Genomic DNA, 27,733 nt, shown 5'->3' with positions numbered 1-27,733 from the left:
TTTGAGACTCTAGTCCATGATATGAAGGAGCAAAAAGTCTACTTTCGGACCTATGAAAGACTCAGTTTGGAGGAAAATAAACTATTTGGAAGCAACAAAAACCTCTCTGTGTTAGACAAGAGGTTTTGATTAAATCCGTTTTGCAGTATATTCCAATGTATATTATGAGTATTTTTCTTCTTCTCCTCCTTAGCGGAAGAGATTGAAATAATAATGAATTTATTTTAGTGGGGTAGAAAAATGGTGCAATCGAAAGGAATCAATTGGTTATCTTGAAACAAACTCTCTGTGCTCAAGAGTAATGGTGACAGGGGCTTTGGGAGTGATTTTCTCTCTTCTGACCTTGACAGTAATCCTAGTTACGTGTGGATTAACGCGTGGGATATGTGAGTTTACCAAAAGAGAAAAAAGAAAAAAAACGATAAAGAAAGAGTCTCTTACATTCGCGAGATAGGAGCAGTGAAAATTTCAGAACAACGATCCCTTCGTTCTCGCTTTCTGTGCCACTTGTTAGTTTTTGTTGTTTTACTTATTATGTATAACAACAACATGCACCCTTCTCTCTTTCTTAATTTGCCACCAATCGAACCACACACTCACTTTTTTTTAATTTCTTTCTATTTTCGATCGAGTGAATTAACATGACGGACACCACCGATGACATTGCAGAGGAAATCTCCTTTCAAAGCTTCGACGATGACTGTAAATTGCTCGGAAATCTTCTCAATGACATTTTGCAGCGTGAAGTTGGTACTGCCTTTGTTGAAAAACTTGAAAAAATTCGAATCCTTGCACAGGTCATTATTTCATTTTTGTATATAGTCCAAATCATGCTTTTAAATTCCGCTTTTATTTTTAAATATGTTAACATAACCAAAATGTGTAATGTAATTGCTTTTTGAGACATTGGGTGTTACCAAGGGTGAAAATTCCTTAACAGTTGGTTGTGTTTTTTTCACCAGAGTGCTTGTAATATGAGACAGGCAGGAATTGAGGAGATGGCTGAGATTTTGGAGAAGCAGTTGGCTTCAGAATTATCAAAGATGACATTGGAAGAAGCTCAAACACTTGCACGCGCCTTCAGTCATTATCTTACTTTGATGGGCATAGCTGAAACCCACCATAGGTAATTTGCACTCTCTTTGGATAAACAACTTATTTAATAGTTTGTATCATAAACACTTATGTATAATCTACTTTTATAACATGGGGTAAAATAATTTCGAATGTTTTTATATAAGGTATAAGCTGTTTCCATAAACTGTTCTGGATAGGGTATGAAATTAGCTAAAAACAGTTTATGGACATTGTCATAAGCTATTTCGATAAGCCTTCTCAAACAGACTCACAAGTGCTTATGCCAGTAGATAAACTCAATTAAGCCAATCCAAACAAGCCTTTGGTCTATTATCCTTTGTTCTCCAAGTTGGCAATTTGTGTGCCTCTTTGTTTTCATTATTATTATTTTTATTATTATTACTAAAATCAGAACAGGAAGACTAGGAAAAAATATGTTCATATTCAAGTGGTCTAGTCTCACTAACGAATTAGTTTTGTACAGGGTTCGAAGAGGAGTGAACATGGCACTTTCTGCAAAATCTTGTGATGACATCTTTCACCAGCTGTTGCAAGGCGGAGTTTCCCCAAATGATCTTTATAATACAGTTTGCAAGCAGGTTTGTTTTGTTCTTTAGTCTGCATTGTTTCAGAACTAGTATATAAGCAAATAGCTAGAGATTCATTACAATGAGCATTTTTTGGATCTTAAAACATATGTGGAATGCCCTTAGCAAGCTGAGATTAAAATCTGTTATCATTTGATTGTTGGACAATAACATTATGTTCTGTTATTACTAATGTAGACTCTTTCATTTTAAAACTCCAATATTTATGATGCCACAGGAAGTTGAAATTGTTCTTACGGCTCATCCCACACAAATTAATCGACGTACCTTGCAATACAAACACATTAAGATTGCTGTAAGTTCATTTTTCTATTTTAGAAAAATTGTTTACCTTTGATATAATAGTCTTCTTGAGGCTTGAAACTTTAAACCTCAAATATCAAATGTGATGTTTCTAACTAATTTATTTGTTTTACCCTTCATGCAGCATCTTTTGGATTATAATGACCGACCTGATCTCGGTCATGAAGATCGAGAAATGGTGATTGAAGATCTGGTACGATTCATTAACTATATTTCCATTCGAAATTTCGAATGAACCTAACCACCAATGTTTCTAGTACACTTCTTTTCTCATTAATTTTATTCGATTTGGTAGGTGAGGGAGATAACTTCAATTTGGCAAACCGATGAGCTTAGACGCCAGAAACCTACTCCGGTTGATGAAGCTAGAGCTGGTTCACTATCATACATTATTATACATGTGAGCTGAATTAATTAACTGTAACATATTCCTTAACTAGTTTTTTTTTATTTATTTTCAATTCTCCTAGGATTGAATATTGTGGAGCAGTCACTCTGGAAAGCTATTCCTCATTATTTACGTCGAGTCAGCAATGCTTTAAAGAAGGTACGCTTGTCTTTATTTTATGTCAATCAAATTGTATATCCTTTCCCTTTTCAATGCAATTTATTTTATCTCTCATTGCAGCACACAGGGAAACCACTTCCATTGACCTGCACTCCCATAAAGTTTGGATCTTGGATGGGAGGTGATAGAGATGGAAACCCAAATGTGACAGCAAAGGTAGGCTTTCAAATATACTTGGATTTTAATGGTCAGTATAAAACTGTTATAGACTGACATCCAATGAAAGGCCACCATGTTTCCATATCACATTATCAGTTTCAAAATAACCATACAAAGGTGGGGTGATGTGGAAAAATAGTGAATTCTCATTGTATGTCAGTGTAAAACAGTTTTACAGTGCATATTTTTAATTTCATATAACTAGACTAGTCTTATTCAACAGCTGAGATGTTTATTGTAGTGAAAGCATAGTTTTATTTGTGTTAATGTTATATTGTTGACGATCTCAACATTCCGTGTCCTTTTCGAAATCGTTAGTTCAGTGATGATTGGACTGAGAAAACTTTTATCGATATGTTAAATATTTCTTTGTATAATTTTCCTTTTTGTAATCTTTTTGCAACTTTTCCTTTGTCATATTCTCATGATAATTTTATATGGCAAATACCAAATTTTGTAGAATTTATTTTGCAAGGATGAATAAAATGGTTTATAGAAAGTATGATTTTTGACAGAGCCAGTGGCATTAACTATTCCATGTTGTTATTGTTATAGTTTTATTCATGTGATCGCAGGATGTGCATTTCTGTTTCAATTGTTGACAACTATTCGTTCAGATGCAAACAATATCATTAGATTACAAGAAATTTTCTGCATTAAGATGATCCTATAAGTCTTGACAGAATATAATAATTCTCAAATTGGTCTTTCTTTTGTTCTTTAGGTTACAAAAGATGTTTCACTTTTGTCAAGATGGATGGCAATTGACCTCTACATTCGGGAAGTAGATAGTCTAAGATTTGAGCTATCCATGAAGAGATGCTCTGATAAGTTGTCTAGATTGGCACATGCAATTCTAGAAGGTTTGTTAGTTCTATTTTGTATTTGGTTATAGCTTCCAAATGTGATATATGGGGTTTGTTCTGTTTTTCGTTAACTTGATTATTCCACATTTTGAACCGTGACCTTTTTATGTTTGAAGTTTTCATTTGGACCTAATTTTGCTGGTTTTTATATTTACCTTTAAAAATAAAATTTTCAGGGAAAGGGAGTCACGTTTAGTTGTATCAATGTCTTGCTTTCTTCGATCTTGTTAGAGTCCTTTTGAGTCTTTGTTTTTTAGATAGTAGTCTAGATTTTTCTTTACAGATTATCTAACCGTCTGTTCTTTCATTGTTAGAAAGAGATGGCTAATAAAAAGAGTGTAACGCTAATGATGCTATTAGTTATCTTGCTGTGTGTGGTTCTATAAAAGAATCAGAACCTTTGTGAACCGCTACCTGGTCACTCTACTTTTGTTGAATTTCCGAGGAGTTGTCCTATTGCTTTCAAGGGTGCCTTTGACCCTGATGATGCTTTTAGGCGGATGAAGAGTATGGAAACGATTTTCATGACTATGGAGTGCATGAATGCACACAAGGTTCAGTTTACTACCTACAAGCTGACTGACGTGTTTGAAGCTTGGCGGGAAAATCTTCAGATCTGTTTAGAAACTTGAGAGACGCCAATTACTTGGGCCATGTTCAAGTAACATTTTCTTGAGAAGTTCTTTCCAGCTTATCTTCAGGACAATAAGTAAGCAAATTAGCCCTGAAGCAAGGAACTTTTTTGTTGTAGAGTATGTTGCGATAGTTGAAGAGATGTTTCATTTTTGTCCTCCTTATTGAACTGCTACAATTGACCGTTCTAAGTCCGTTCTAAGTGTGTGAAGTTTAGGAATGGTCTTCTATCCTAGATCAAGAAAGAAGTGATGACCTTGGAACCATTGAATTTGGATCAATGATGTACACGGGGAGACAATATGAAGAGGCTTATAATAAGAGAGTTTGCTCATTTAAATATAATCAGAAGCGTGTCACACCAATGAAAGAAAAATCAGTGTTAGCTCCAATTGGTCACGATTTTAGAAACCACGATGGAAAGAAGTCGAATGCTTATTCGAAGCCTGTTCTGGAGATTTTACAACTTCGAAAGCGATTAAGTGTGGAAAGTGTCGTAAGGATCAGTACACTATCCAGTGCAAGAAAATGATGATCATTTGTTTCAAGTGTGGTTTGTCACTTCACATCAGCTGCGAGTGTCCAGATGGAAGGAATAAAGATATGGTTGAGGTGAAAAAGATACCACAAGTCAACTGTTTGAAGACTAAGCCTTGGAATCTAAGGATCTGATTCAAGGTCTGTGTCTCATAAAAGGATAACCTTTGGTTGTGCTTTATGATTCGGTTGCAATACATTCAATTATTTCTTATGATTGTGTTAAGTGATTGGAATTTCCTCTGTCACATTTATCCCTTGGTTTGTCTTTGGATATGCCAACGATTAATACTGTGACCACAAACTTCAGGTGTCGGTACTGTGATTTAGTAATAGATGGTAGAGATTTCGTAGTAGATTTAGTCTGCTTGATTACCTTTGAAGGAGATAGATGTTATCTTCGAAATGGATTGGTTAACTTTCAATCATGTTCTTCTCAATTGTTTGAATAAGATAGTAGTGTTTGGAACAACAAAAGATAGAAGTTTATGTATCTTATCTACTAAGAAATTCAGATCATCTTTGCAAGATGGAGCACAAGTCTTCGTGGTGTTCATGGCTGCTTCAATCGGGAAATACGAAGGAGTGAAGGAGAAACCTGTTGTTAGATAATTTTCTGAAATATTTTGAAGTACAAGGATTACCTTAAGAGAGGGAAGTTGAGTTTTAAATTGACTTAATTCGTGCAACTGCATCCATTTCCATTTGCGCCATATTGCATGTCTCCAAAGGAATTGGCAGAGTTGAAGCTGCAGATAGAAAAACTTTGGCAGAAGGAGTTCATTCGAACTAGTGTATCACCTTGAGAAGTGTTTGTTCTCTTAGTAAAGAAGAAAGAAGGGGCGATGAGGTTGTGTGTAGACTATCATTAGCTGAACAAAGTAACAATAAAAAATCGTTATCCTTTTCCCAGAATAAACAATCTGATAGATCAACTGAAATGAGCCTCTGTATTTTTTAATATTGGCATGAAGTTCGGATATCACCATATTAGAATGAAGGATAGTGATATTCAGAAGACAGCCTTCAAAACATATGTTACAGTCACTACAAGAATAAAGTTGTGTCATTTGGAGTGACTAATGCACTTGTAGTATTAATGGATTATATGAATATTGTTGAAAGTGTGAGATTTTAGAGAAAAGGAGGAGAGAAAATAATAAAAGTTTGAATATTATTGATAATAGCTTAATGCTGACTTGATTACAATAGACTCAATACTAATCTCTATTTATAGAGAAACATAGACTAAATCCTAAATTAAGAATAAATCATAATAATACTAAGAGATATTCTAAGATATCTCTATAATTATAAATTGATCCTAAGAAATAATTTAAGATACTCTAATATAATATAAAAAATATTATAAGATATTTTTTAATATTCTAACACTCCCCCTCAAGTTAAAGCTTACTAAGCTTTAGCTTGCTACAAGAAAATATTTTGCTCCACAAAATAATAAAAAATATGGAGAGGCAACTCAGGGATGCATATGAAGTCGGAGAGAATTGCTATAAATATAGCCTAGCCAGATAGCCGGAATGATCATCAGCATGAGAGAAATTCATGGCAAGCAGTTGAACAAAGCAAGGTCCGTCCTTCTAAAAAACTGCATTTGGAAGCTTCAAACCAATAATATCAGAGACTCAAAATATTTAAACTTGAATTTGCTTCAAGGAGAGAGAGGCATGCTTCAAGGAGAGAAAGGCAAGGCCAGTACATCTGGGACAAAGATGGGGCCACTGTATCTGGGACAAATTGTCAAGTTGTATGCATGTGGTTCGAAAGAAAATAACTTAAAACAGATCTGAAACCAGGAAGGAAAACTCAATCTAGACGACTAAAACATTATGCCGGAAAGCGGACAGACGCGCCTGAGCTCGAGGCTGTTGGTGGCGGTACGTGAGATAAACACGGCGGATCTTGGAGGCACATGAGCGCGTATGGAGCAACTTTTGACCTAAAAGAAAATCTGGGTTGTGTAGATTGGTAGATTCCGCACACAATGGAAGTGGTTGTGTCGGAAAACTTTTCCAGTAGCGACGGCATGCAGCAACAGCAAATGGTAGCAGTAGGAGACGGGACAGCAGCAACGACAGGCAGTAGCAGACGGCAGCGGTGACAGATCTACTCGCATGAGAGATTTGCAGCGCGTGAGAGCGCGTGTGACGGTTTATGACGACGCGCTTTTGGGCATGACCTGATCTGGAAATGACTGTTGTTCGTAGGAAAATTTGCCGGAAATAGTGGCAGCGGCGACAGTAACAAATTGAATGGAAATCGAGTGAAACGTGTCGACATGTTGGAAAAGAGAAACTATGATTATATTCCCTAACTGTTGGGAACTCGACAGCGGAATAAAAGCGGAATCGTTCAAGGAGGATCGAAATAGGCTCTAGATACCATGTTGAAAGTGTGAGATTTTAGAGAAAAGGAGGAGAAAAAATAATAAAAGTTTGAATATTATTGATAATAGCTTAATGCTGACTTGATTACAATAGACTCAATACTAATCTCTATTTATAGAGAAACATAGACTAAATCCTAAATTAAGAATAAATCATAATAATACTAAGAGATATTCTAAGATATCTCTATAATTATAAATTGATCCTAAGAAATAATTTAAGATACTCTAATATAATATAAAAAATATTATAAGATATTTTTTAATATTCTAACAAATATCATCTTTTGTCTGTATCTAGATCAATTGGTTATCTTTATTGATGACATTCTGATTTATGATGAGAACATTGAGAAGCGTGAAGACATCTCAGTATCACCTTTCAAGTGTTGAAAGACTAGTGCTTGTTTCAAATTTTTTAAGTGTGAATTTTGGCTTGAAGAAGTTAATTTCTTTGGTCATGTGATTTCCAAAGGTGGAATAACAGTGGATCCGTCAAAGTTAAAAGCTTTCAACATTTGAAAACGCCAAAGAATGTCACCAAGATCAAAAGTTTCTAGTGATTAGCAGATTATTATCGGAGATTCATTGAAGGATTCTCTAAACTTGCATTACCCTTGAATTATTTGACAAGGAAAGATAATTTTTTCTTGTGGGAGTGAAAGTGTAATGAGAATTTTCAGATGCTGAAAGAGAGGTTCACGACAACACCTGTGTTAGTATTTCCAGATTTGTCAATCTTGTGGTTTATTGTGATGCTTCTAAATAAGGTTTGAAAGGTGTTCTGATGCAAGATTAGAAGTTAGATTTTTATGCTTCGAGGTAATTGAAGGTGCATGAGTAGAAATATCCAACTCATGATTTAGAATTTGGAGTAGTAATTGTTTGCGCTTAATTTGTGAAGACATTATCTCTATGGAGCAAGATTCAAAGTGTTTTATAATTACAAGAGTGTAAAGTATTTGTTCAAACAAAATCAATTGAACACGAGGCAACGTAGATGATGTAATTTTTAAAGGATTATGATTTTGAGCATATTATCACCTTGGAAAGGCAAATGTCACGGTAGATGCTCTAAGTAGGATGAATTTGCTTTGTGCCAACATGATGATCAAGCAGATGCAAATGTATGAGGTATTCATAGATTTAAGTTTGGGTTTTGAGTTAACATCTTCAAGTGTTTGACTTAGAATGTTGCAAATCACAAGTAATTTAATGTAGCAAATCAACAAAGGTCAATAAGATGATCAATATTTGAAGGATCAGAGAAAATTTACTGCGAAATGCAAGGTAGGTGAATTTATAGAAGGAACTGATGGAATCTTAAGATTTAAGGATAGAGTGTGTGTGTGTCTACTGTTCCAGATAGAAGTAATTTGAATATTCATTATGGATCTCAAGAATTGAAGAAAATGTTTTAGTAGTGCGAAATGAAGAAAAATATGGCAAATATTGTGTATTCTTATTTGACTTGCCAGCAATCAAAGAATGAACACCAAAAATTGGCGGGAATGTTGCAATCATTGAATATACATTTTGGAAATGGGACAGAGTATATATATATATATATATATATATAGATTTTGTGTCAGGAAGACTGAAAAGTCCTACTCGATGTAATGTTATTTGGATCATCGTGGATCGATTGACTAGGTCGTCACATTTTATTTTGATGAATATGAACGACCCGTTGGTGAGACTAGCTCGACTGTACATCAAAGAGATTGTGAGAGATTACTTGGTTTACCTTCGATTATCGTGTCAAATAGAGATGAGTTTACATTTGAATTTTGAAAAAATTCTTCAAGAAGTGTTGGAAACTCATATAAGTTTAAGTCTGGTTATAGACCCAGACCGATGGTCAGGCAGAAAGAAGAACCATCCAAATGTTAGAATTTTATTTTGAGAGATTGTGTTCTGGAACAAACTGAAAGTTGGGAGAAGTTCTTATTGTTGATTGAATTTACTTACAGTAACGATTTTAATTCTAGTATTGGAATGGAACTGAATGAAGCTCTATATGGAAGGAACTACTGAACTCTACTCTATTGGTTTGAATAAGGAGATAATATGGTACTTGGACCACAAATAGTTCAAGATACTACAAAGAAGGTCAGATTGATTAAAGAGAAGACGAGAGCTGCCCAGAGTAACACCTACTAAAGGAGTTGGTAGAGTGTTGAAGACAAATAAGTTGATGCCTATATTTATTAGATTGTATGAGATTTTGAAGAAGGTTGGAGTTGTGGCTTATATAATCACTTTCTCACCATTCCTATCGAATTTTCATAATGTGTTTCACGTGTCGCAACTTAGGTTTACGTGCATGATCCAATCACGTGGTGAAATCAGATACAGCTAGTTGAAGGACAGCCTTACATGTGAAGCTTAGCTGAAAGGAATTGTAGAAGAAGAGCAATAATTTGAGAGTCTGGTAAAGGTGGTTTGTTTTCCATTCTTTTGGGATGAGATTTGAATTTTAAACATTAACTAAATATTTGTAATAATTTTTTTTGGGTGAAATATATATATATATATAATAAGTTAAATTTTATTGTTTTTAATGTATGATTTTTTTTAAAACTTTTTAGATATAAAATTTATGTCATGGATATTTTTAAATTTTTTAATATAGATCGGGTCAACTGTTATGCGGTTCAACTAAACTCACATAACTTATTCAATCATTTTCAATTCTTTTGTTGATATAGAATCATAGGAATATGGAGAATCATCCAATCATATGTAGTCATCAATCAGATTCAAAAACTAATTGGTAAATTTGTAATTCAAAAACTTTTTGCAAGACCTTGCTATTTATTACCTATAAGTCAATAAATATTAATGGTATTAATGGATGAGAATAACTATAACTCTTTTCCTAAGACCTTTTCTATTTATTGGCTATAAGTCAATAAATATTAATGGATTAGAGTAACAATATTAATAGATTAGAGAGTTGATAATTGATTAGGGAATAATGGTTAATCGATTAGGTGAGGTAGAAAGACTTGGTAATGATTGGTTATTAATAGATAATTTTAATTAGGATTGATTAATAAGTGTTAAACTAATAATTAATGAGAATTAGTTAATGGCCTTGTTTTGTTGATGATGGTGATGATGATATTCATTCATTATGATATAGATAGTTGTAAATATGACGTGAGTGATGTCTAATAGTGATGTTAATGATTATATATCCAATATGTATGCACTCATATAAGTAGATATGTTGATGGTTGTGTCGTAAAAGAATCGGAGATTGACGTTTGAGAAAGACTTTTAAGGTATTATAGGTAGGAATGACCTTATGTAAAGACGAGACATTGGTGAACAATCCAATGAAAACTACTTAACCTTGACTAGACATTCAATTCGTGGGGCAGTAGGTGGCTTCTCTGCCCGTATCAACCCAGAGAAGTCAGATCCAATCGTGAAATCGTTGATGATTAGGTTTCATATTGTGTTATTATGCATTGTTGATATTATATTATATTATATTATATTATATTATATTATATTATATTATATTATATTATATTATATTATATTATATGTTGATGTTATGTTGTGTTAATATTGTGTTATGTGTTATATTGTGCAGTTATGTGTTTGTTACGATATTGTATATGAGTTATCATACTCCGATAATTTTATGCTTTTTAGTATGATGATTCACCTTCGCTTGTTTTGCTCTGTGGCTACTTGCACATTGTTTGTGCAGGTAGATGACACGTTGGGATGGTATAGATGAAAAAGGTGGGGAGTAATCAGTATGCCGTTAATTCAATATACAATTTATGTTGTGTCACCATGCTGGCTGACTCTTGGTTATTTCATTTTATTTTGATATTTAGGATTGGCTTTGAGACATTTGACGTTTGATCTGTTTTCGTTAATTTGGTTATTCTGCGTTATGAACTATAATATTTTTATCCTCGGGGTTTTTATTTGAACCTAATTTTGATATGTTCTTATTGTTACTTTTTAAAATAATTACTTCTGGACAAAGGGTTTCACATTGGTGATCACTTATTTTGATTCAGGTGATAACAATGAGACTCACCGTGAGCATTGGAATCAATCAGAGAGTAGGAGTCAATCGAAAAATCAAAGTCAGATGACCTCATTGCTTCCATCTAAACTTCCAGCTAGAGCTCATTTACCTTCTTTTGCTGGTACTCATAATTTTGCTCAAAATTGTTGCCCAGTCATTTACTTGCATATCATTTTTAAATTTCTTCATGGGCTCAAAAGTCTAATATTCTCTAATGAATTCCACTTACTGATTGCATGAACTATGAACTCGAATCCAACCACGTATAAAAGTATCTTGTTGTTCCCTCATGCATGAGGAACAAGGTGTATTTTCATTGTTTTCGCTGACATATGACCGAAATTTCTGTCTTACCACTAATGTTTCTTTGGAACAGGGCAGGCCTAAGGGCCAAGCTGTCCAAGCTAGAGAGTTTTAGGCCTCAAAATTTTGGATTAAAAAAGGCTTAAAAAAAAATTCAATTTAGTTATAAGTATATAATATAATAGATCAGATATAAATGTTCATCTACCTCAGTTGGTCAAGATAAAAGTTTTATATCCGTCCGGATTTAAGTTCGAACTTGGATGCAACAAATTTGATTCTTTTTATAAACCTTGTCATGTTTTTTTAATTTAAGATGGCTTCCCTATAACATTTGCTTTAGCCTCTAACATGTTGGGTCGTGCTTGGAAATATCTCACTATCTATCCATCCATTTGTGTATGTTTTTGCATATATCCATTTACCTTGTTTGAAAATGATCTTTGGTAGTAAATGGTCAATCTGATCATCCAAGACTTGACATCCCGGGACCTGATTACAATCAGCTCAATCACAAGGTAGATCAATTCAGTAAGTTTAGGGTTTGTGAATTTTCATTTGAACCTTACATAATATATTGGACATATTTTCACTGATAGGATGGTAAGAGTTCAACTTCAAATGTGAGCAATGCCAGAAGTTCCAAGATTCGTTCATCTCCAACAAGTTCAGCGGGTTCTAATACTTCATCAGTTTCAATGTCACGCTCTCCTTCTTTCAACTCTAGTCAACAACTTCTTGCTCAGAGGAAATTATTCGCAGAATCCCACATTGGAAGATCTAGTTTTCAGAAGCTTTTGGAGCCAAAGCTCCCTCATCTTCCTGGAATTGCTCCTTATAGAGTTGTCCTTGGGAATGTAAAAGATAAGGTATCACTTTTGATCTATTTTAATAATATAGTTGACGGTATCTTTCTGGACACTAGTATTCCATTTCTGCTTTTGTACTTTTTATGATACCATGACATATGTTTTATGTGTTCTTGTATGTTCTTTAATCCCCCAAACATTAATTTGAAAATAAAATAACTGATATTTGCATAATCATTCTATTAGGATGGATGTAAGGGCATGCTGGTTTAGAAGGGAAATTACATGTAAAAAAGAGTAAATCCAATATATTCATTAAATAACAGGACAATCACACACCTTTGCCATTTTATCTTTAGCTATTCACATGCTGGCTTAATTTCTTTTCATATATATATATATATATGGTGTATCTGTTTCGAAATTTCTAACATAATACATGGTAATATAATGTCTGGAGAATTGATGTCAAGAAGGCTCTGATTCAAGACGGTTCTGATGCATAAGATTAGAATCAATAAGGCTAAGTCAAGAAGCCTAGAAGTCAAGAAGGTTCTCATATCCTAACATTTTCTTAGTATCTCATTTTACGTGCTTCAGAAATCTTAAGTCTTGGATTATTGAGAAGACTTCATGCTAATGAAAGAATCAAGAAGGTTCTCTCAATTGAAACAAAATCTGATAAGCTCGTGACAAATGGGTTGTAGACAAGACCCAACAACTTTCAATAGCTAGTTTTTCATCTAAAGCTATAAAAGGAAATCGATTACAAAAAGCAAAAACTATTGGAATTCACTAGAGCTAAGTGCTTGAGCAGAATCATATTCCCTTAATCTTCTCACTTAATTAGCTAAAAATTTACCTTCTCAACAGGTTTTATAGATTAAATATCACAATAAGGTGCCAATCGAGTGGTAAAAGTTTGATTTTGTAACCTCAAGGGACATAGTTCAAATCTCCTCGGACACAGTTCTAAAATGATCGTTAGTGTCACTTTAATTAATAATAATTTTTCTTTGCCCGATATTTTTTTAAAGAAAATACATAGAGTAAACATAAGCAACAATACATTGTAAACAACTTGTGAGGGGGTTAAAGTTGTAAGTGCAAAAACAAACATCATTTGCATATTTGTCCTGAGTGATTGTCCCAAACTGTTGTGATCTTGGGTTTTGAGAATTTTTTAGAGAGCATGGAGTGGCTTTCTAAGAAAGACTACTTGTCAAGAAATCTAGAGTTTTGAAAATGATACTATTGGAGAAACTTAATGAGTTTTTTAAAGGATAGTGTTGGTCAAACCTACAGAGGTTTTAAAGAGAGAAATACACTAGAATGAAAATTGTATTTCCTTGATTTTGTAAATAATACATAAGAAGTATTTATATAATACAAAGGACAGACAAATGAATATTAATCTAGCCTAAGAATCAGAGGAATTATTCTCCCTATAATTCTAAATATGGTAAAGACAAATAGCAGCTAAATAACAACGGGAGATTATTTACAAAACAGAATCTGTTTGATTCTATGCTGATTTCTAATAACTTCCAACACTCCCCCTCAAGTTGGCATGAATATGTCATTCATTGCAAGCTTGCTCACCATGTCATCGAACTGTCTCTTTGGAAGACTCTCTATGAGAACATCTGCTACTTGACTTGTGGTAGGTACATAGCATACAAATCTCACCACTATCAATTTTTTCTTTAATGAAGTGCTTGTCCACTTCAACATGTCTCGTTCTATCATGTAGGACAGGATTATGGGCAATGGAAATGGCTGCCTTATTATCACAGTAAACTTTGATTGGTGTTGGGCCAGAGATCTTCAATTCCTCCACAAATTTTTTGATCCGTAATACTTCACAAAAACCATGGGCCACAGAGTGGAATTCAGCCTCTGCACCTAGATTCAACATTTTGTTTCTTGCTTCTCTATGTAACTAAGTTTCCACCTACAAAGATACAATACCCAAATCAACATCCTGGAGTTCCTTTCAAATATCTCAAAATTCTGAAAATAGCTTCAAAGTGGGTAGTCCCTGGTGCATGTATAAATTGACTTATCAAATTCACAACAAATGTTATATCAGGTCTTTCAGTAACTGTTTCAACCAGATGAGTTCACATGTTACTAGTGCCATGGCTCTGTATTCTGCCTCAGCGTTGGATCTTGCAACAACATTTTGTTTCTTACTATTCCAAGATATTAAATTTCCTCCGACAAGTACACAATACCTGGAAGTTGATCGTCTATCTATGGGTGAGCCTGCCCAATCGGCATCTGAGTAGCCAACTATCTGAGTATGTCCTCTATCTTCATAAATGAGACCTTTTCCAGGTGCACTTTTGATGTATTTAAGAATCCGGATTACAACATCTATATGTTCTTGGAAAGGAGAATTTAAGAACTGACTTACCACACTGACAGTGAAGGAAACGTCAGTACGAGAAACTGTGAGATAGTTTAATTTTCCAACCAATCTCCTATATCTTCCTAAATCTGATAGAGGCTCCCCCTGATTAGGTAGGAGTTTGACATTTGGATCCATAAGAGTATCAACTGGCTTGGCATTTAATAGATCTGTTTCTTCAAGAATATCCATAACATATTTTTTTTGTGAAATTACAAGACCATCCTTGAATTGGGCTACCTCAATACCCAAAAAATAACGGAGTTTATCGAGGTCTTTAGTCTGAAATTGATTTAAAAGATGTTGTTTCAACTGGAGTATTCCTTGCTGGTCACTACCAGTTATAACAATGTCATCCACATAAACAATAAGATAGATGCACTCTTGGGCTGAGTGATGATAAAATACAGAGTGCTCGGCTTCACTACGAATCATACCAAACTCTTGTACTACCGAGATGAATCTGCCAAACCAAGCTCTAGGAGACTATTTAAGACCATAAAGGGACCTGTGTAGTTGAAAAACCATGGTGGAAGACTCCCCATGAGCAACAAACCTTGGTGGTTGCTCCATATAAACTTACTCTTCAAGATCACCGTGCAAAAAAGCATTTTTAATGTCAAGTTGATGGAGAGGCCAATGTCGAATTGCTGCAATGGAGAAAAACAGTATGACAGATGCCATTTTGGCAACAGGTGAGAAGGTATCGCTGTAATCCAACCCAAAAATCTGAGTATATCCCTTGGCTACCAAACGAGCCTTAAATCGACCAATCTTACCATCAGGGTCAACCTTCACTGTATGGAGCCAACGACACCCGACTAAATACTTCCCATGAGGTAAAGGAATCAGTTCCCAAGTACCACTGCTTTGTAGAGCACACATCTCATAAAACATTACTTGCCTCCACTTAGGGTGGGATAATGCTTCACCTGTAGTTTTAGGAATAGAAACAGAAGACAAGGAGGACAAGCAAGTGTAATGCAACGGAGAAAGACGATGATAACACAAATCAATATAATGAGGAGAGGGATTATGAGTTGTGCGAATATCCCCTTACGAAGAGCAATGGGAAGGTCAGGCTCAGATGGCAGGGCCGAATCCGAAGGTGGCGTCGCAGGAGAGTCTGTAATGGGAACATGAACATGCACAACAGAGGGTAGGCGACAACGCTGATATGTTTGTAGTGGTCGTGGAGGTTGGGGAGCAGACTCGACAGGTTCGATAGGAATATGAGTGGGTGGGATAGGGATAACTACTTGAGGAGGTTCGAGATTAATGTCCTGATGCGACTCAATAGCTATATGGATAGGTTTAAAATATTGTACAGACTCGAAAAAAGTAACATCGGCTGATGTAACGTAGCGGTGTAGTGTGGGAGAATAACAACGATAGCCCTTTTGGGACCGATGATAACTGAGAAAGACACACTTGAGTGATCAAGCTGACAGTTTGTCCAAACCAGGAGATAAATTGTGGACAAAACACGTGGACCCAAAGACACGAGGTGGTAGTGGGTGAAGAGGGGTATGGAGAAAAAAGACCGAATGAGGGATATTGCCATCAAGGACAGAAGACGGCATATAATTGATAAGGTAGCACGCCGTTAAGACTGCATCCCCAAAAACAGAATGGAACATCGCCATGGATAAGTAAGGTTCGTATGGTTTCAATGAGATGCCGATTTTTGCGTTCGGCTACCCCGTTTTGCTAAGGTGTATGAGGACATGATGTTTGGTGTAGAATACCATTGAAAGCCATACAATTTTGAAATTGATGGGACAAATATTCCCGAGCATTATCACTTCTTAAGGTACGAATTGAAACTCCAAATTGAGTTTTAATTTCTTGATAAAATGGCTCAAAAATGGAAAACAATTCAGCTATATTTTTCATTAAAAATAACCACATACAACAGGAGTAATCATCAATAAAAGTAACAAAATACTTAGACTCTAAAGTAGACACAGTACGAGAGGGACCCCAAACATCAGAGTGAACTAAAGCAAAGGGAGATGGTACTTTTTTTATTGACTCGATCAGGAAAATTACTACGGGTGTGTTTCCTTAACTGACACAACTCACAATGTAAAGTAAACAACTTAGACAAACTAGGCACCAGTTTTTGTAGTTTGGTAAGACTTGGGTGTCCTAGCTGAGCATGGATAGTATGAGAGGACTCGGTGGCAGAGCACGTCTTGGAAGATGTAGAAAGGTAATAGAGGCCTTGAGACTCACATCCGACGCCAATCGTTCGTCCCGAACTTCGGTCCTGCAAGGTAACATTATCATTGGTGAAAGTAATAATACAGTCATGAGACCGAGTCAATTGATTAATTGAAAGTAAATTAAAGGGGCATCCAGGTACATAGAGAACAGATGCAACTGAGATGGAAGGGAGAATTTGGACAGTGCCAACTCCTTGAGACCGGGTTTGAGTGCTATTGGCAGATGTTATAGTAGGTAAAAAACCAGATGTAGAGAGTGAAGAAAAGAGACCTTCAGAATCAAGAACCCAAGGGCTGAGAGAAGATGAGTGAGAGAGGTAAACAGAGGAGTTACCAGTGTGTGCAACCGAAGTAGGAGAACTAGAGTTCGGATGACTCTGAACCCATCGGAGGAAATCTTCATAATTTGTTGGGAGCCTTGTGGAAATGGTGTAGTTTGAATAGTGGCAAAAGGATCAAGTTGAGTTGCATTTATCGAAGGTAAGGGCTTACCATGCAACTTCCAACAACGATCAATAGTGTGTCTAAGCCGATTATAATATTCACATTTGGGACGAGGCTTAGAGTTGGATGGTCCCTGAGATGCAAGGGCAACAGTGACACCCGGAGCTGAAATAATAGAATGCTCAACTGGATGTTTTGCTGGTACTCGAAGGAGGATTACTGAGGTAGTAGACATATCCGAAACAGTAACAGACCCCAAAATTTGATCATGAGTTGCAGAGTACTTCTGGGGTAGACCATAGAGTGCAAGGAGCATGAAGAAGGTGTTGCGTTGGCCCAACTCCTTGTTCTGTTCAACTGGATTACTTGCAGCAGGAGGGAGAAGCTCATTAAAATCATGAAGTGCACTATGAACGGTTCCAAGATATGAAGAAATAGAGCCATCGATTGTATTCGGAGTAATGATATTCAACAAGCGGAGACAAACTCCATATAGACGTTGTGTGTCGTTAGTATAGAGTGCCTTTGCTTGACTCCAAACCGATTCACATGTGAGATGTGGACGGAAAATCGGTTTAACATCGGGATGAAGTATAGACTTAATGACACTACACAACTGAACATCTATCTGTTTCCACTTGGATGTTTCAGTCACACTCACCTTTTCAGGGTTTTGAGTGAGATGGTCCTCGTAACCTTGACCAAGCATCCATAGTTTGATGTTGACGGCCCAACTATCATAATTTGATCCATTCAATTTTTCGACAGAGCGAGGAGAACTGACGTAGTTGGTGAATATGCTCTTTATTTTAGACTGAGATGTTATGATAAGTAAAGAGTGTCAGAAAACGCGTCAGAACCCGAAAAACAAGGGTTGTTTGAATTGGGAACTCGTATATCCGTAACTCGAAATTGAAAAATGATGGCAGATATGGAAGCAGGAGGTCGAGGCGAGTGCTACGGATGAAGCTGCGCCGTGAACGGCTGCCAGACGCGCCGCCACGCGCGGTGGTTGCAGGCGGCGCGTGGATCTCACGCGTATGAAGGCAGGAGGCGCGTGGAGGTGTTTCTGATGACGCAACTGAAGGGGTTGGCTGATCTGGGGTGAACGAGAACGACGCTGCTAGAGTTGTCGTTCGTCGAAAAAAATCTTCGGAGACAGTGACGGTAGAGCATGAACGGATGGACAAAAACTGAGGAATCAGTGTATCAAAGGCAAGGAAGGGGAAACCGGAGTTGAGAACACGGTTTGCCGGAGAAAAAAATTTACCGGGGGTCCACCGGGTAGTTGAAGTTAGGGTTGTCTCTCAAGAGACTCTGGATACCATGTTAAATACAAAGTATTAAGAGATATGTTGAATAACCCGTTTGTTTCAACTACACAACGAAAGTTCTTTATATAGACTACGAGTATTAAACAAAACATAATTGACAGTAATACTAACGGGGCAGAATACTTACAACCCATCCAATCTAATTATTAACATTCTAATATAATATTTTAATAGTTTCAATGTGAAATCTGTCAATTATCCAAACACTCACGCAACCATTATCCTCCTCAATCTTATAAACCATCCCAACCTTTCTCATTAATCCATAGTGATGTTTGGGGACCTTCCCGTGTTAAGAACATAACTGGTTCAAACCCTAAACCCATACACGAGTTACATGGGTGTTCCTTATGAAAGAAAAATCTGAAGTGAGAGAAATCTTTGAGAACTTCAACAATATGATCCAAACCAAAATCCAAGTCCTACGAACTGACAATGGCCGTGAATACTATCACCATTCCCTCAAATCTCACCTTCTCAAGCATGGAATAATTCACCAAACCAGTTGTGTGAACACACCACAACAAAATGGTATTGCTGAGAAGGAAAAATAGGCACCTCATGGAGGTTACTAGGTCCCTTATGTTATCAACTAATGTACTAAAGCATTTTTGGGGTGAAGCTGTCCTTTAAACATCATATTTAATTAACAGAATGCCTTATAAAGCCTTTATGTTCAAAACCCCTTGCCAAACCCTTCTATCCATTTACCCACACATTAAAATCCTTTCATCCATTCCTCCCAAAGTCTTTGGCTGCACTGCATTTGTGCATGACAACCAGCTTAATAAAGGAAAATTAGAGCCCAAATCCCTGAAATGCATATTCTAAGGATACCCACCAAATAAGAAGGGATACAGGTGCTACTGCCCTATAAGTAAAAAATTCTACCATTCCATGGATGTAATCTTTTTTGAAAATTAACCTTACTACCCCAAAGTTGACCTTCAGGGGGAGAAAGAACAAAACATAGAAGAATCCCAACCTTGGGAAATGGAACAACATTTGCAACATGAAATGGAACAGAATTTGCAGCAGCAGCATAATTTGCAGCATTTGCAACATGAAATGGAATAGAATTTGCAGTAGCATCAAAATTTGCAGCATTTTTTAGAAACAGAATAGACCTTCATACAACAACAAATTGTAGAACAAGAAATTGACCTTGTGACTGGAGAAACAGCTAAACCTACAACCAGATCTGAGACAGAACCGGGAAAAGAACTACTGGTGTACACAAGGAAGAAGAAAACTCAACGGGAGGAAGAAATCTGCACATCTCCAAGGCCAATCCAAAATTCTGAACCTAATACAAATTTAGAAGTTCTACCAGGTAATATAGTTTTTGAGCCTAATGATAATTGTGGTCTAAATGAGAATGATCTTAACTTACCAATTTCTATGAAGAAAACAGTGAGATAATGCACTCAACATCCAATTGGCAATTATGTATCTCATAGAAATCTGTCACAAGAATACATGACCTTCATCACCATATTGGATAACATGAAACTTCCAAAAAATGTTCAAGAAGCTGTCCAACATGTTGAATGGAAGGCTGCAGTGGAAAATCAAATTAAAGCACTGGACAAGAATGGAACATGGAAATTTGTGGAGCTGCCAGAAGGAAAAAAACCAATTGGGTGTAAATGGATCTTCTCTATAAAGCACAATGCTGATGGGAGTGTGAATAGGTACAAAGCCCGCTTGGTGGCAAAGGGGTTCACCCAATCGTATGGGGTGGACTATGAAGAAACATTTGCTCTAGTGGCAAAACTAAACTCTGTTCGTGTCATTATCTCCTTAGTTGTAAATCTAGATTGACCCTTACACCAACTAGACATCAAGAATGCTTTTCTAAATGGTGAACTCGAAGAAGAGGTATACATGACAATACCACCTGGCCTAGAAACTCCCTAAACAATTGGCAAGGTATTCAAGCTCCAGAAATCACTTTATGGTCTTAAGCAATCCTCACGAGCATGGTTTGAAAGACTAACCCAAGTTGTTAAGGGTCACGACTTTACTCAATGCCAAACCGACCATACAATGTTAAGCATTCTAGTGACGGAAAGGTGGCAATATTTATTGTTTATGTGGATGACATCGTAATCTCAGGCAATGATGACAAAGAGATAGAAGAACTCAAGATATTTCTAGCTAAAGAATTTGAGGTCAAAGACCTTGGACACCTAAAATATTTTCAAAGACCCAACGAAAATATGTGCTAGACCTGTTGGAAGAAGCAAGAATGTTAGGGTGCAAGCCAGCAGATACACTGATGGAACCTAACCTTAAATTGGCAGAACAAGAAGGCAGTCCCCAAGTTGATAAGGAGAGATACCAAAGATTGGTAGGAAAGCTAATTTACCTAACTCACACAAGACCAGATATTGGTTACTCAGTGAGTATGGTAAGTCGTTTCATGAATAAGCCAACTGAAGATCACATGAAAGTTGTGACTCAAATTTTGCAGTACCTCAAAAAGACACTCGGGAGAGGTCTTCACTTCAAAAAGGACCCAATTAGGAGTGTAAAAGTGTTCACATATGCAGATTGGGCTGGTTCATTGACTGATCGCAAGTCAACAAGTGGGTATTGCACATATGTGTGGGGAAACTTGACTACATGGAGAAGTAAAAAATAGTTGGTGGTGGCAAGAAGTAGTGCAGAGGCTGAATTTAGAGCAATGGCTCATGGCATTTGTGAGGGAATTTGGTTGCTGAGAATGCTCAAGGAATTAGGAGTACCAACAGATTCCACCATGAGCCTTTGGTGCGACAACAAGGCAACCATCAATATCCGCAAAAAATCCAGTCCACCATGATCGAACGAAACATGTGGAGATAGATAGACATTTCATAAAAGAAAAGATAGATGGTGGAATTATCAAGTTGAAATACATCCCTTCCAAGAACCAAACTGCAGACATACTGACCAAGGCCCTTCACAAATCTAATTTTGAGAATTTAAAGTCCAAGCTAGGCATGATTGACATCTACTGTCCAGCTTGAGGGAGAGTGTTGAATTCCAAATTGTGGCTGAGGATAAGTCATCTATTGACTGATTATTCTGTAATTAATTTATTATATTATATAGGACAGTTGTAGTAAATATCAAGGGACCTTGTACAATTAATCCCTCCTATTTAATTCTGATTTATTTATTGGACTAGGTGATATTGTATTTTAATCAGAATTTGTAACCATTTTGATTCAAGAAATGAAAAGATCATTTCCTCAATAATTCATAGGCCTTGTATGTGACAAATAAATTAGTCTACCAGCCAATCGTTGGTAGTGTTCTCTATCTACCACTTCATCTTCAGATGATGCCTTTAGATTTACATTTGGATCCATTGGTGTTTCTACTAACTTACACCCGATCATCCCTGTTTCTGTGAGTAAATCAAGTATATATTAGCGCTGGTTGAGAAAGATTCCTTCTTTAAACCTTGTGAAATTCATCCCTAGGAAGTACTTCAATTTTTCAAGGTCTTCGATATTGAATTCAGCTTCAAGTCTTCTCTTTAGATCATTGATCTCTTTAACATCATCTCCTGTCATGATAATGTCGTCAACATACACTATTAAGACAACAATCTTACCTTCATGTGAATGTTTAAAGAACAAAGTTTGATCTGCCTGACTTTGGGTGAAGCCATGTTTCTTGCATCCCATGTATCATAATCTGCACCGGCCTTGTCTGGTTGTTTCTTGTCTCCAATGATGTAGCCAATCTTTCCTCTACCCTAGAGATCCATATGGACGGACTGTGACCAACGAAGATAATTAGCACTGTTCAGCCGAATAGCTGTGATCTGAACAGGGTGGTTTTCATGGTATGTTCAAACAGGTTGAGTTATTTCAAGTTTGGGTGAATGTTGCGAATCAGTATCAGACTAGGGGTCAAACATTATGTGGAATGGAATAAAAAGAATGGAAGCAAAAAATCCTATGGAATTCCTACTGCGTCTGATACCATAAAGAGAGAAACATACCAGATGAAAATTGTATTTCCTTGATTTTGTATATAATGCATAAGAGGTATTTATATAATACAAAAAAGACAGAAAAATGAATATAATTTAGCCTGAGAACCAGGGGAATTATTCTCCCTATAAATGCTAATTCTAAATATGGTAAAGACATAAACAGAAGCTAAACGACAACTGACTATTAATTACAAAACATAATCTATTTGATTCTGTGCTGCTTTCTAATAACTTCCAACAGGTGTATAAACTATACTGTTGAAACTAGAAAGAGGTTTAGAAACTATATAGTTGTGCTTTTGAGAGGAATAGTGAAACCACACACGATGTGGGGACTAGACGTAGCTCATGTTATGAGTGAACTAGTATAAAAATAACCTATGCACCTTGTTTCTTCCACCTTTTATTTTATGCACATTTAAATAAATATAGGTTAAGTCAAGAAGATTCTTACTTTACTTAAGAAGCTTCTATACCTATACCTTCTTGAACATGATTTTTGCACAAACCTTCTTTAAAGGATTTCAATCTTCTTGGGAGTATATAAACTTAAGAAAAACCTTTTACTTCAAATATTATATTAGATTAAAGTAATCAGATTAATCTTAGAAGCTTGTTTGTTCAAGAAACTTCTCAACTTTTTGATTAACCTTGAGTTAGACAGGGATAAGTAAGAAAGTAAAAAATGTCCCACAATTCAAACTCCTATTTCTCATGTCTGTTAGACACTTCGATTACAAGGATAAGGGGATTCATTTAGTATTAAGTATTGTAAACACTTTGTGAATATAGAATGACTCTGTGTAGAAGAGGAAAACCTTGGAGGAGAGATCTCTTTCCTATATTCTTTTTCATTATTTCAATTTTTTTTCAAATAATTTTCCACAATGGGGTTGTTTTTTATGTGTGGTAAAGAATGATTCGTATATACATACCTTACTGCACTTATTTATTTTGATGTTCTAAGAATTGGCAATTTTTTGTTGTGCTATGTGTTGGTAATGTTAAATTGTCATTTGTTTAGCTTCAAAAAACTCGTAGGCGATTGGAGCTGCTTCTCGAGGATTGTCCGTGTGAAATTGATCCTTCTGATTACTATGAAACAACAGACCAGCTTTTGGAACCTCTGCTCCTTTGTTATGAATCCATGGTACTTTTTCTCCTGCTCCTAGCCTTTTTCTACATAAACTTTTCCATAATGATTATTTATCTCTTAATTTCCTGTAGCAATCTTGTGGAACTGGGGTGTTAGCTGATGGTCAACTTGCAGATCTGATCCGTAGAGTTTCTACCTTTGGCATGGTGTTAATGAAACTCGACTTGCGTCAGGTTTGATTTAATCTGTTTTGTTTACTAGTGTCAAAGTTTATTGTTGCCTGAAACTGGTAGTGCGACAGGAATCTAGCAGGCATGCTGAAACAATTGATGCAATTACAAGGTATTTGGATATGGGTACATACAGTGAATGGGATGAAGAAAATAAGCTGGAATTCTTAACTAGAGAGCTTAAAGGGAAGAGGCCACTAGTTCCTCCTAGTATAGAGGTGAGATGTACACTAAGAAAAAACCTGATTTAATGAATGTTGTTGACATAATAAAATTATAAGTTCTTTCTCTATTCTATGCCACTAAGCTTTTACTTTTTATTGGCATTTTGGTTGATTCTTTTTTAGGTTGCTCCAGATGTTAGAGAAGTCCTAGATACGTTTCGAATTGCTGCGGAGCTAGGGAGTGATTCACTTGGAGCCTATGTGATCTCTATGGCCTCAAATGTACATCTAGTGCTATTATTACTCTTACATATTATACATGAAAATTATGTAACAAAGTTACAGGAACAGCTTGCGCAACATGAATATAGATGCCTAATACACTTGGCCTTTTGACATTTAGTAATTTCTTGAAGACTTCAACAATTATCACTGCCTTCCTTTGTCATCTTTTATTTTCTTCTTGGTGTTTGGTTTTGCATGAAACTAGTTATTTTGCTGCATAAACGTTGCAGCTGAATTTGATAAATTTTAGGTACTTCAAATCATTTTTTCACCATAAACATAATACAGTACAACAATGAAAGAAAGCATCTTAGGATATAATAGTGTTTTAAAAATTGTTGTTTCGGTTATTACTAAAGATTTTGGTTTTTGGTTGATTGTCAGGCAAGTGATGTCCTTGCAGTAGAACTTTTACAGAAGGATGCACGTCTTACAGTTAGTGGGGAGTTAGGAAGACCATGTCCTGGTGGAACGTAAGTCCATCTTTAGATGTTTGTATTACTCTTGTTTGGCAACAACCAATGTTACTGTTGTTAGTAATTAGGTTGGGGTTGAACATGCGACCTCCATATCACTCCACGCCCTAACTGCTCCACCCATCACCAAGCCAATCATATACCCCTGAGATGTTTGTATTGCTAAAGTGGAAACTTGTACATATAAATTGCACATATAAATTGTATAACAAGGGTGCATAAGATGAAAAATTGTACATATAAATTGTATCTTGAATTGTATATTACTTTTCAATAAAAAAACTGAAATAGATGTGTGAATCATGCATATTACCGGTTACCTATATACATACATTCATGTTAGTGTTTGGAAATTGAGTAGCATACCATGACTTGCCCAATCTTATAAAATTCGATTAGAAGAATACAAATGGTTGTATTGTTTGCACTAATATTTTGGACAACTTGTGTAAAGATTTCCCCTTATACCGAAAAGAATATTGCAATTATGTATGAATTTTAACATCATACATACATGTGTTCAACATAGGCTTCGGGTGGTTCCACTATTTGAAACAGTAAAGGACCTGAGAGGAGCTGGTTCAGTTATCAAAAAACTTTTATCAATAGATTGGTATCGCCAACACATCATTAAAAACCATAACGGACAGCAAGAGGTTATTTATAATAGCAGATTCATTTCATTTACAGTATAGATAATGGTGATTTCAAGTGGTAATATTATAAATTCCTATATGCAGGTTATGGTTGGGTATTCTGATTCTGGTAAAGATGCTGGGCGCTTTACAGCTGCTTGGGAACTTTACAAAGCTCAAGAGGATGTAGTGGCTGCTTGCAATGAGTACGGTATTATGGTTACCCTGTTCCATGGTCGTGGAGGAAGTATTGGTCGTGGCGGAGGCCCAACGTATTTGGCTATTCAGTCCCAGCCACCTGGCTCTGTGATGGTGGGTTATGCATCTTTAGTCCCAGATTGTAAAAAATATTATTTTGGTATTCAATAATTTATATATCATTTTTCAGAGATTTTAAAAAGTTTAGACATTGTTTTGTGATTATCTGGCATAGTAAAAATCACTTTTTTTATAAAAAAACTAGTTATAAAAAATGAGCTTTTTAGAAGCTACTAAAAACAGCTTCTCATTTGAAGTAATTTTTAAATTATTTTTTGGGGTCCATTTGTTACAGATTCTAAAAAAAGTGATATTTTTCTGAAAAATAACAGTAACAAAAGAGCCCTAGATCAGATCATCTTTCCGTTGAGTATGTGGAAGCTAGTTTTGTTTTTGATTAATTTGTTGTTATATGCATTGACATTAGAAGCTCAATCCTCACCAAACAAAAAATTTCATCAAATTATATCAATGCACTAAAATAAGTGATGCTCCTTATATGACACATTGCAGGGAACCCTTCGGTCAACCGAACAAGGAGAGATGGTGCAGGCAAAGTTTGGGTTGCCACAAACAGCAGTTAGACAACTTGAAATTTACACAACAGCTGTGCTACTTGCTACCCTTCGTCCACCTCTCCAACCCCGAGAAGAAAAATGGCGTAATCTCATGGAAGACATTTCAAAAATAAGTTGTCAGTATTACCGCAGTGTAGTCTACGAAAATCCAGAATTCTTGTCCTACTTCAATGAGGCCACACCTCAAGCAGAGCTCGGCTTCCTGAACATAGGTAGCCGCCCTACAAGAAGAAAGAGCAGTACAGGAATTGGACACCTTCGTGCGATTCCCTGGATATTTGCATGGACTCAAACCAGATTTGTTCTTCCTGCTTGGCTCGGAGTGGGAGCAGGTTTAAAAGGTGCTTGTGAGAAAGGTGAAACAGAAGAGCTTAAAGCCATGTACAAAGAGTGGCCTTTCTTTCAAAGCACTATAGATCTAATTGAGATGGTTTTGGGAAAAGCAGATATTTCTATCGCTAAGCACTATGATGAGGCTCTTGTGTCGGAGAATAGACAAGAACTTGGTCGTCAACTAAGGAATGAGCTCATTACAACTGAGAAGTTTGTCATCGTTATTAGTGGCCACGACAAACTTCTGCAGAGTAATAGGACATTGAGGAGGTTGATTGAAAACAGACTTCCTTTTCTTAATCCCATCAACATGTTGCAAGTAGAGATACTTAAGAGGTTAAGATGTGATGATGATAACCTTAAAGCCAGAGATGTTCTACTTATAACCATTAACGGTATCGCCGCTGGGATGAGGAACACTGGCTAATTTCTCAGCAACTATAATTTTCACTCATTTTGTATGTTAACCTTCAAGTTTCCTTCTGTTATTTAATGACCATTTCTATAATCAAAGATGAATATATGCATAACCATAATTTTATGTTTTGTTCTCTGGACAAGATCAATACATATATATAGTATCTAATTGTACTCGAAAGTTTGCATTCAAGCTTGCCTGGTTCCTGCAAAGGATCAAGTACCTACTTTCTCTAAGAGATAGTCATTTCTTGCTTTAAGTAATCCACCTTAATTCTCAAGAAATACTCGAGTTGTCCAAAGTCCTTAATCTCAAACTCAATTGATAGTTTCTCTTTGAGTAGTTGTCTCTCAGTCAAATCATCTCCTTGTTGAGACAAAATTCCTAAATGTTGTTTTAAAGATAACAAACTTTTATGATTAATGATAAAGAGATTTTGATTCATGTTATTTAATGCGTGCTTTTGAATGACTTATTTAAAATAGATAATGATCTAGACAACATCAAAAATCAC

At 36.0% G+C, this 27,733-nt stretch overlaps 1 protein-coding gene across 3 annotated transcripts; it reads left to right on the top strand.

The window, feature by feature from the left end:
- LOC101494422 (phosphoenolpyruvate carboxylase 4-like) lies at positions 1–27,399 on the top strand. Of its 3 annotated transcripts, none has more exons than XM_012712908.3 (21): positions 1–509; positions 670–797; positions 963–1,126; positions 1,562–1,676; positions 1,903–1,980; positions 2,113–2,181; positions 2,284–2,362; positions 2,459–2,535; positions 2,617–2,712; positions 3,440–3,578; positions 11,211–11,342; positions 11,975–12,042; positions 12,124–12,393; positions 23,771–23,896; positions 23,974–24,075; positions 24,144–24,290; positions 24,420–24,518; positions 24,906–24,994; positions 25,527–25,653; positions 25,738–25,944; positions 26,404–27,399. In XM_012712908.3, exons 3-21 carry the CDS (start codon positions 975–977, stop codon positions 27,226–27,228), a joined length of 2,997 nt encoding a protein of 998 aa, XP_012568362.1. In that variant the 5' UTR covers positions 1–509; positions 670–797; positions 963–974; the 3' UTR covers positions 27,229–27,399. The 3 variants fall into 3 exon arrangements, with proteins under 3 accessions (XP_012568362.1, XP_073221598.1, XP_004490285.1); XM_073365497.1 differs by having other exon boundaries at positions 8–122; XM_004490228.4 differs by lacking the exon at positions 1–509 and having other exon boundaries at positions 627–797.
- Positions 27,400–27,733: the final 334 nt, after the last annotated feature.

The sequence above is a fragment of the Cicer arietinum genome, chromosome 2 (assembly GCF_000331145.2).
Source record: "Cicer arietinum cultivar CDC Frontier isolate Library 1 chromosome 2, Cicar.CDCFrontier_v2.0, whole genome shotgun sequence".
NCBI classification, from domain to species: domain Eukaryota; kingdom Viridiplantae; phylum Streptophyta; class Magnoliopsida; order Fabales; family Fabaceae; genus Cicer; species Cicer arietinum.
Note: the sequence above shows the minus strand (reverse complement) of the source record. Positions and strands in the feature narration are given on the sequence as shown.

Bases quoted from the DNA above. Each gene is read 5' to 3' on its own strand.
- LOC101494422 (XM_004490228.4), top strand. From the start codon at position 642: ATGACGGACACCACCGATGACATTGCAGAGGAAATCTCCTTTCAAAGC. The intron at 24,995-25,526 runs GTAAGTCCATCT...TGTTCAACATAG, and splicing joins AGACCATGTCCTGGTGGAAC to GCTTCGGGTGGTTCCACTAT. The intron at 25,945-26,403 runs GTGGGTTATGCA...GACACATTGCAG, and splicing joins AGCCACCTGGCTCTGTGATG to GGAACCCTTCGGTCAACCGA.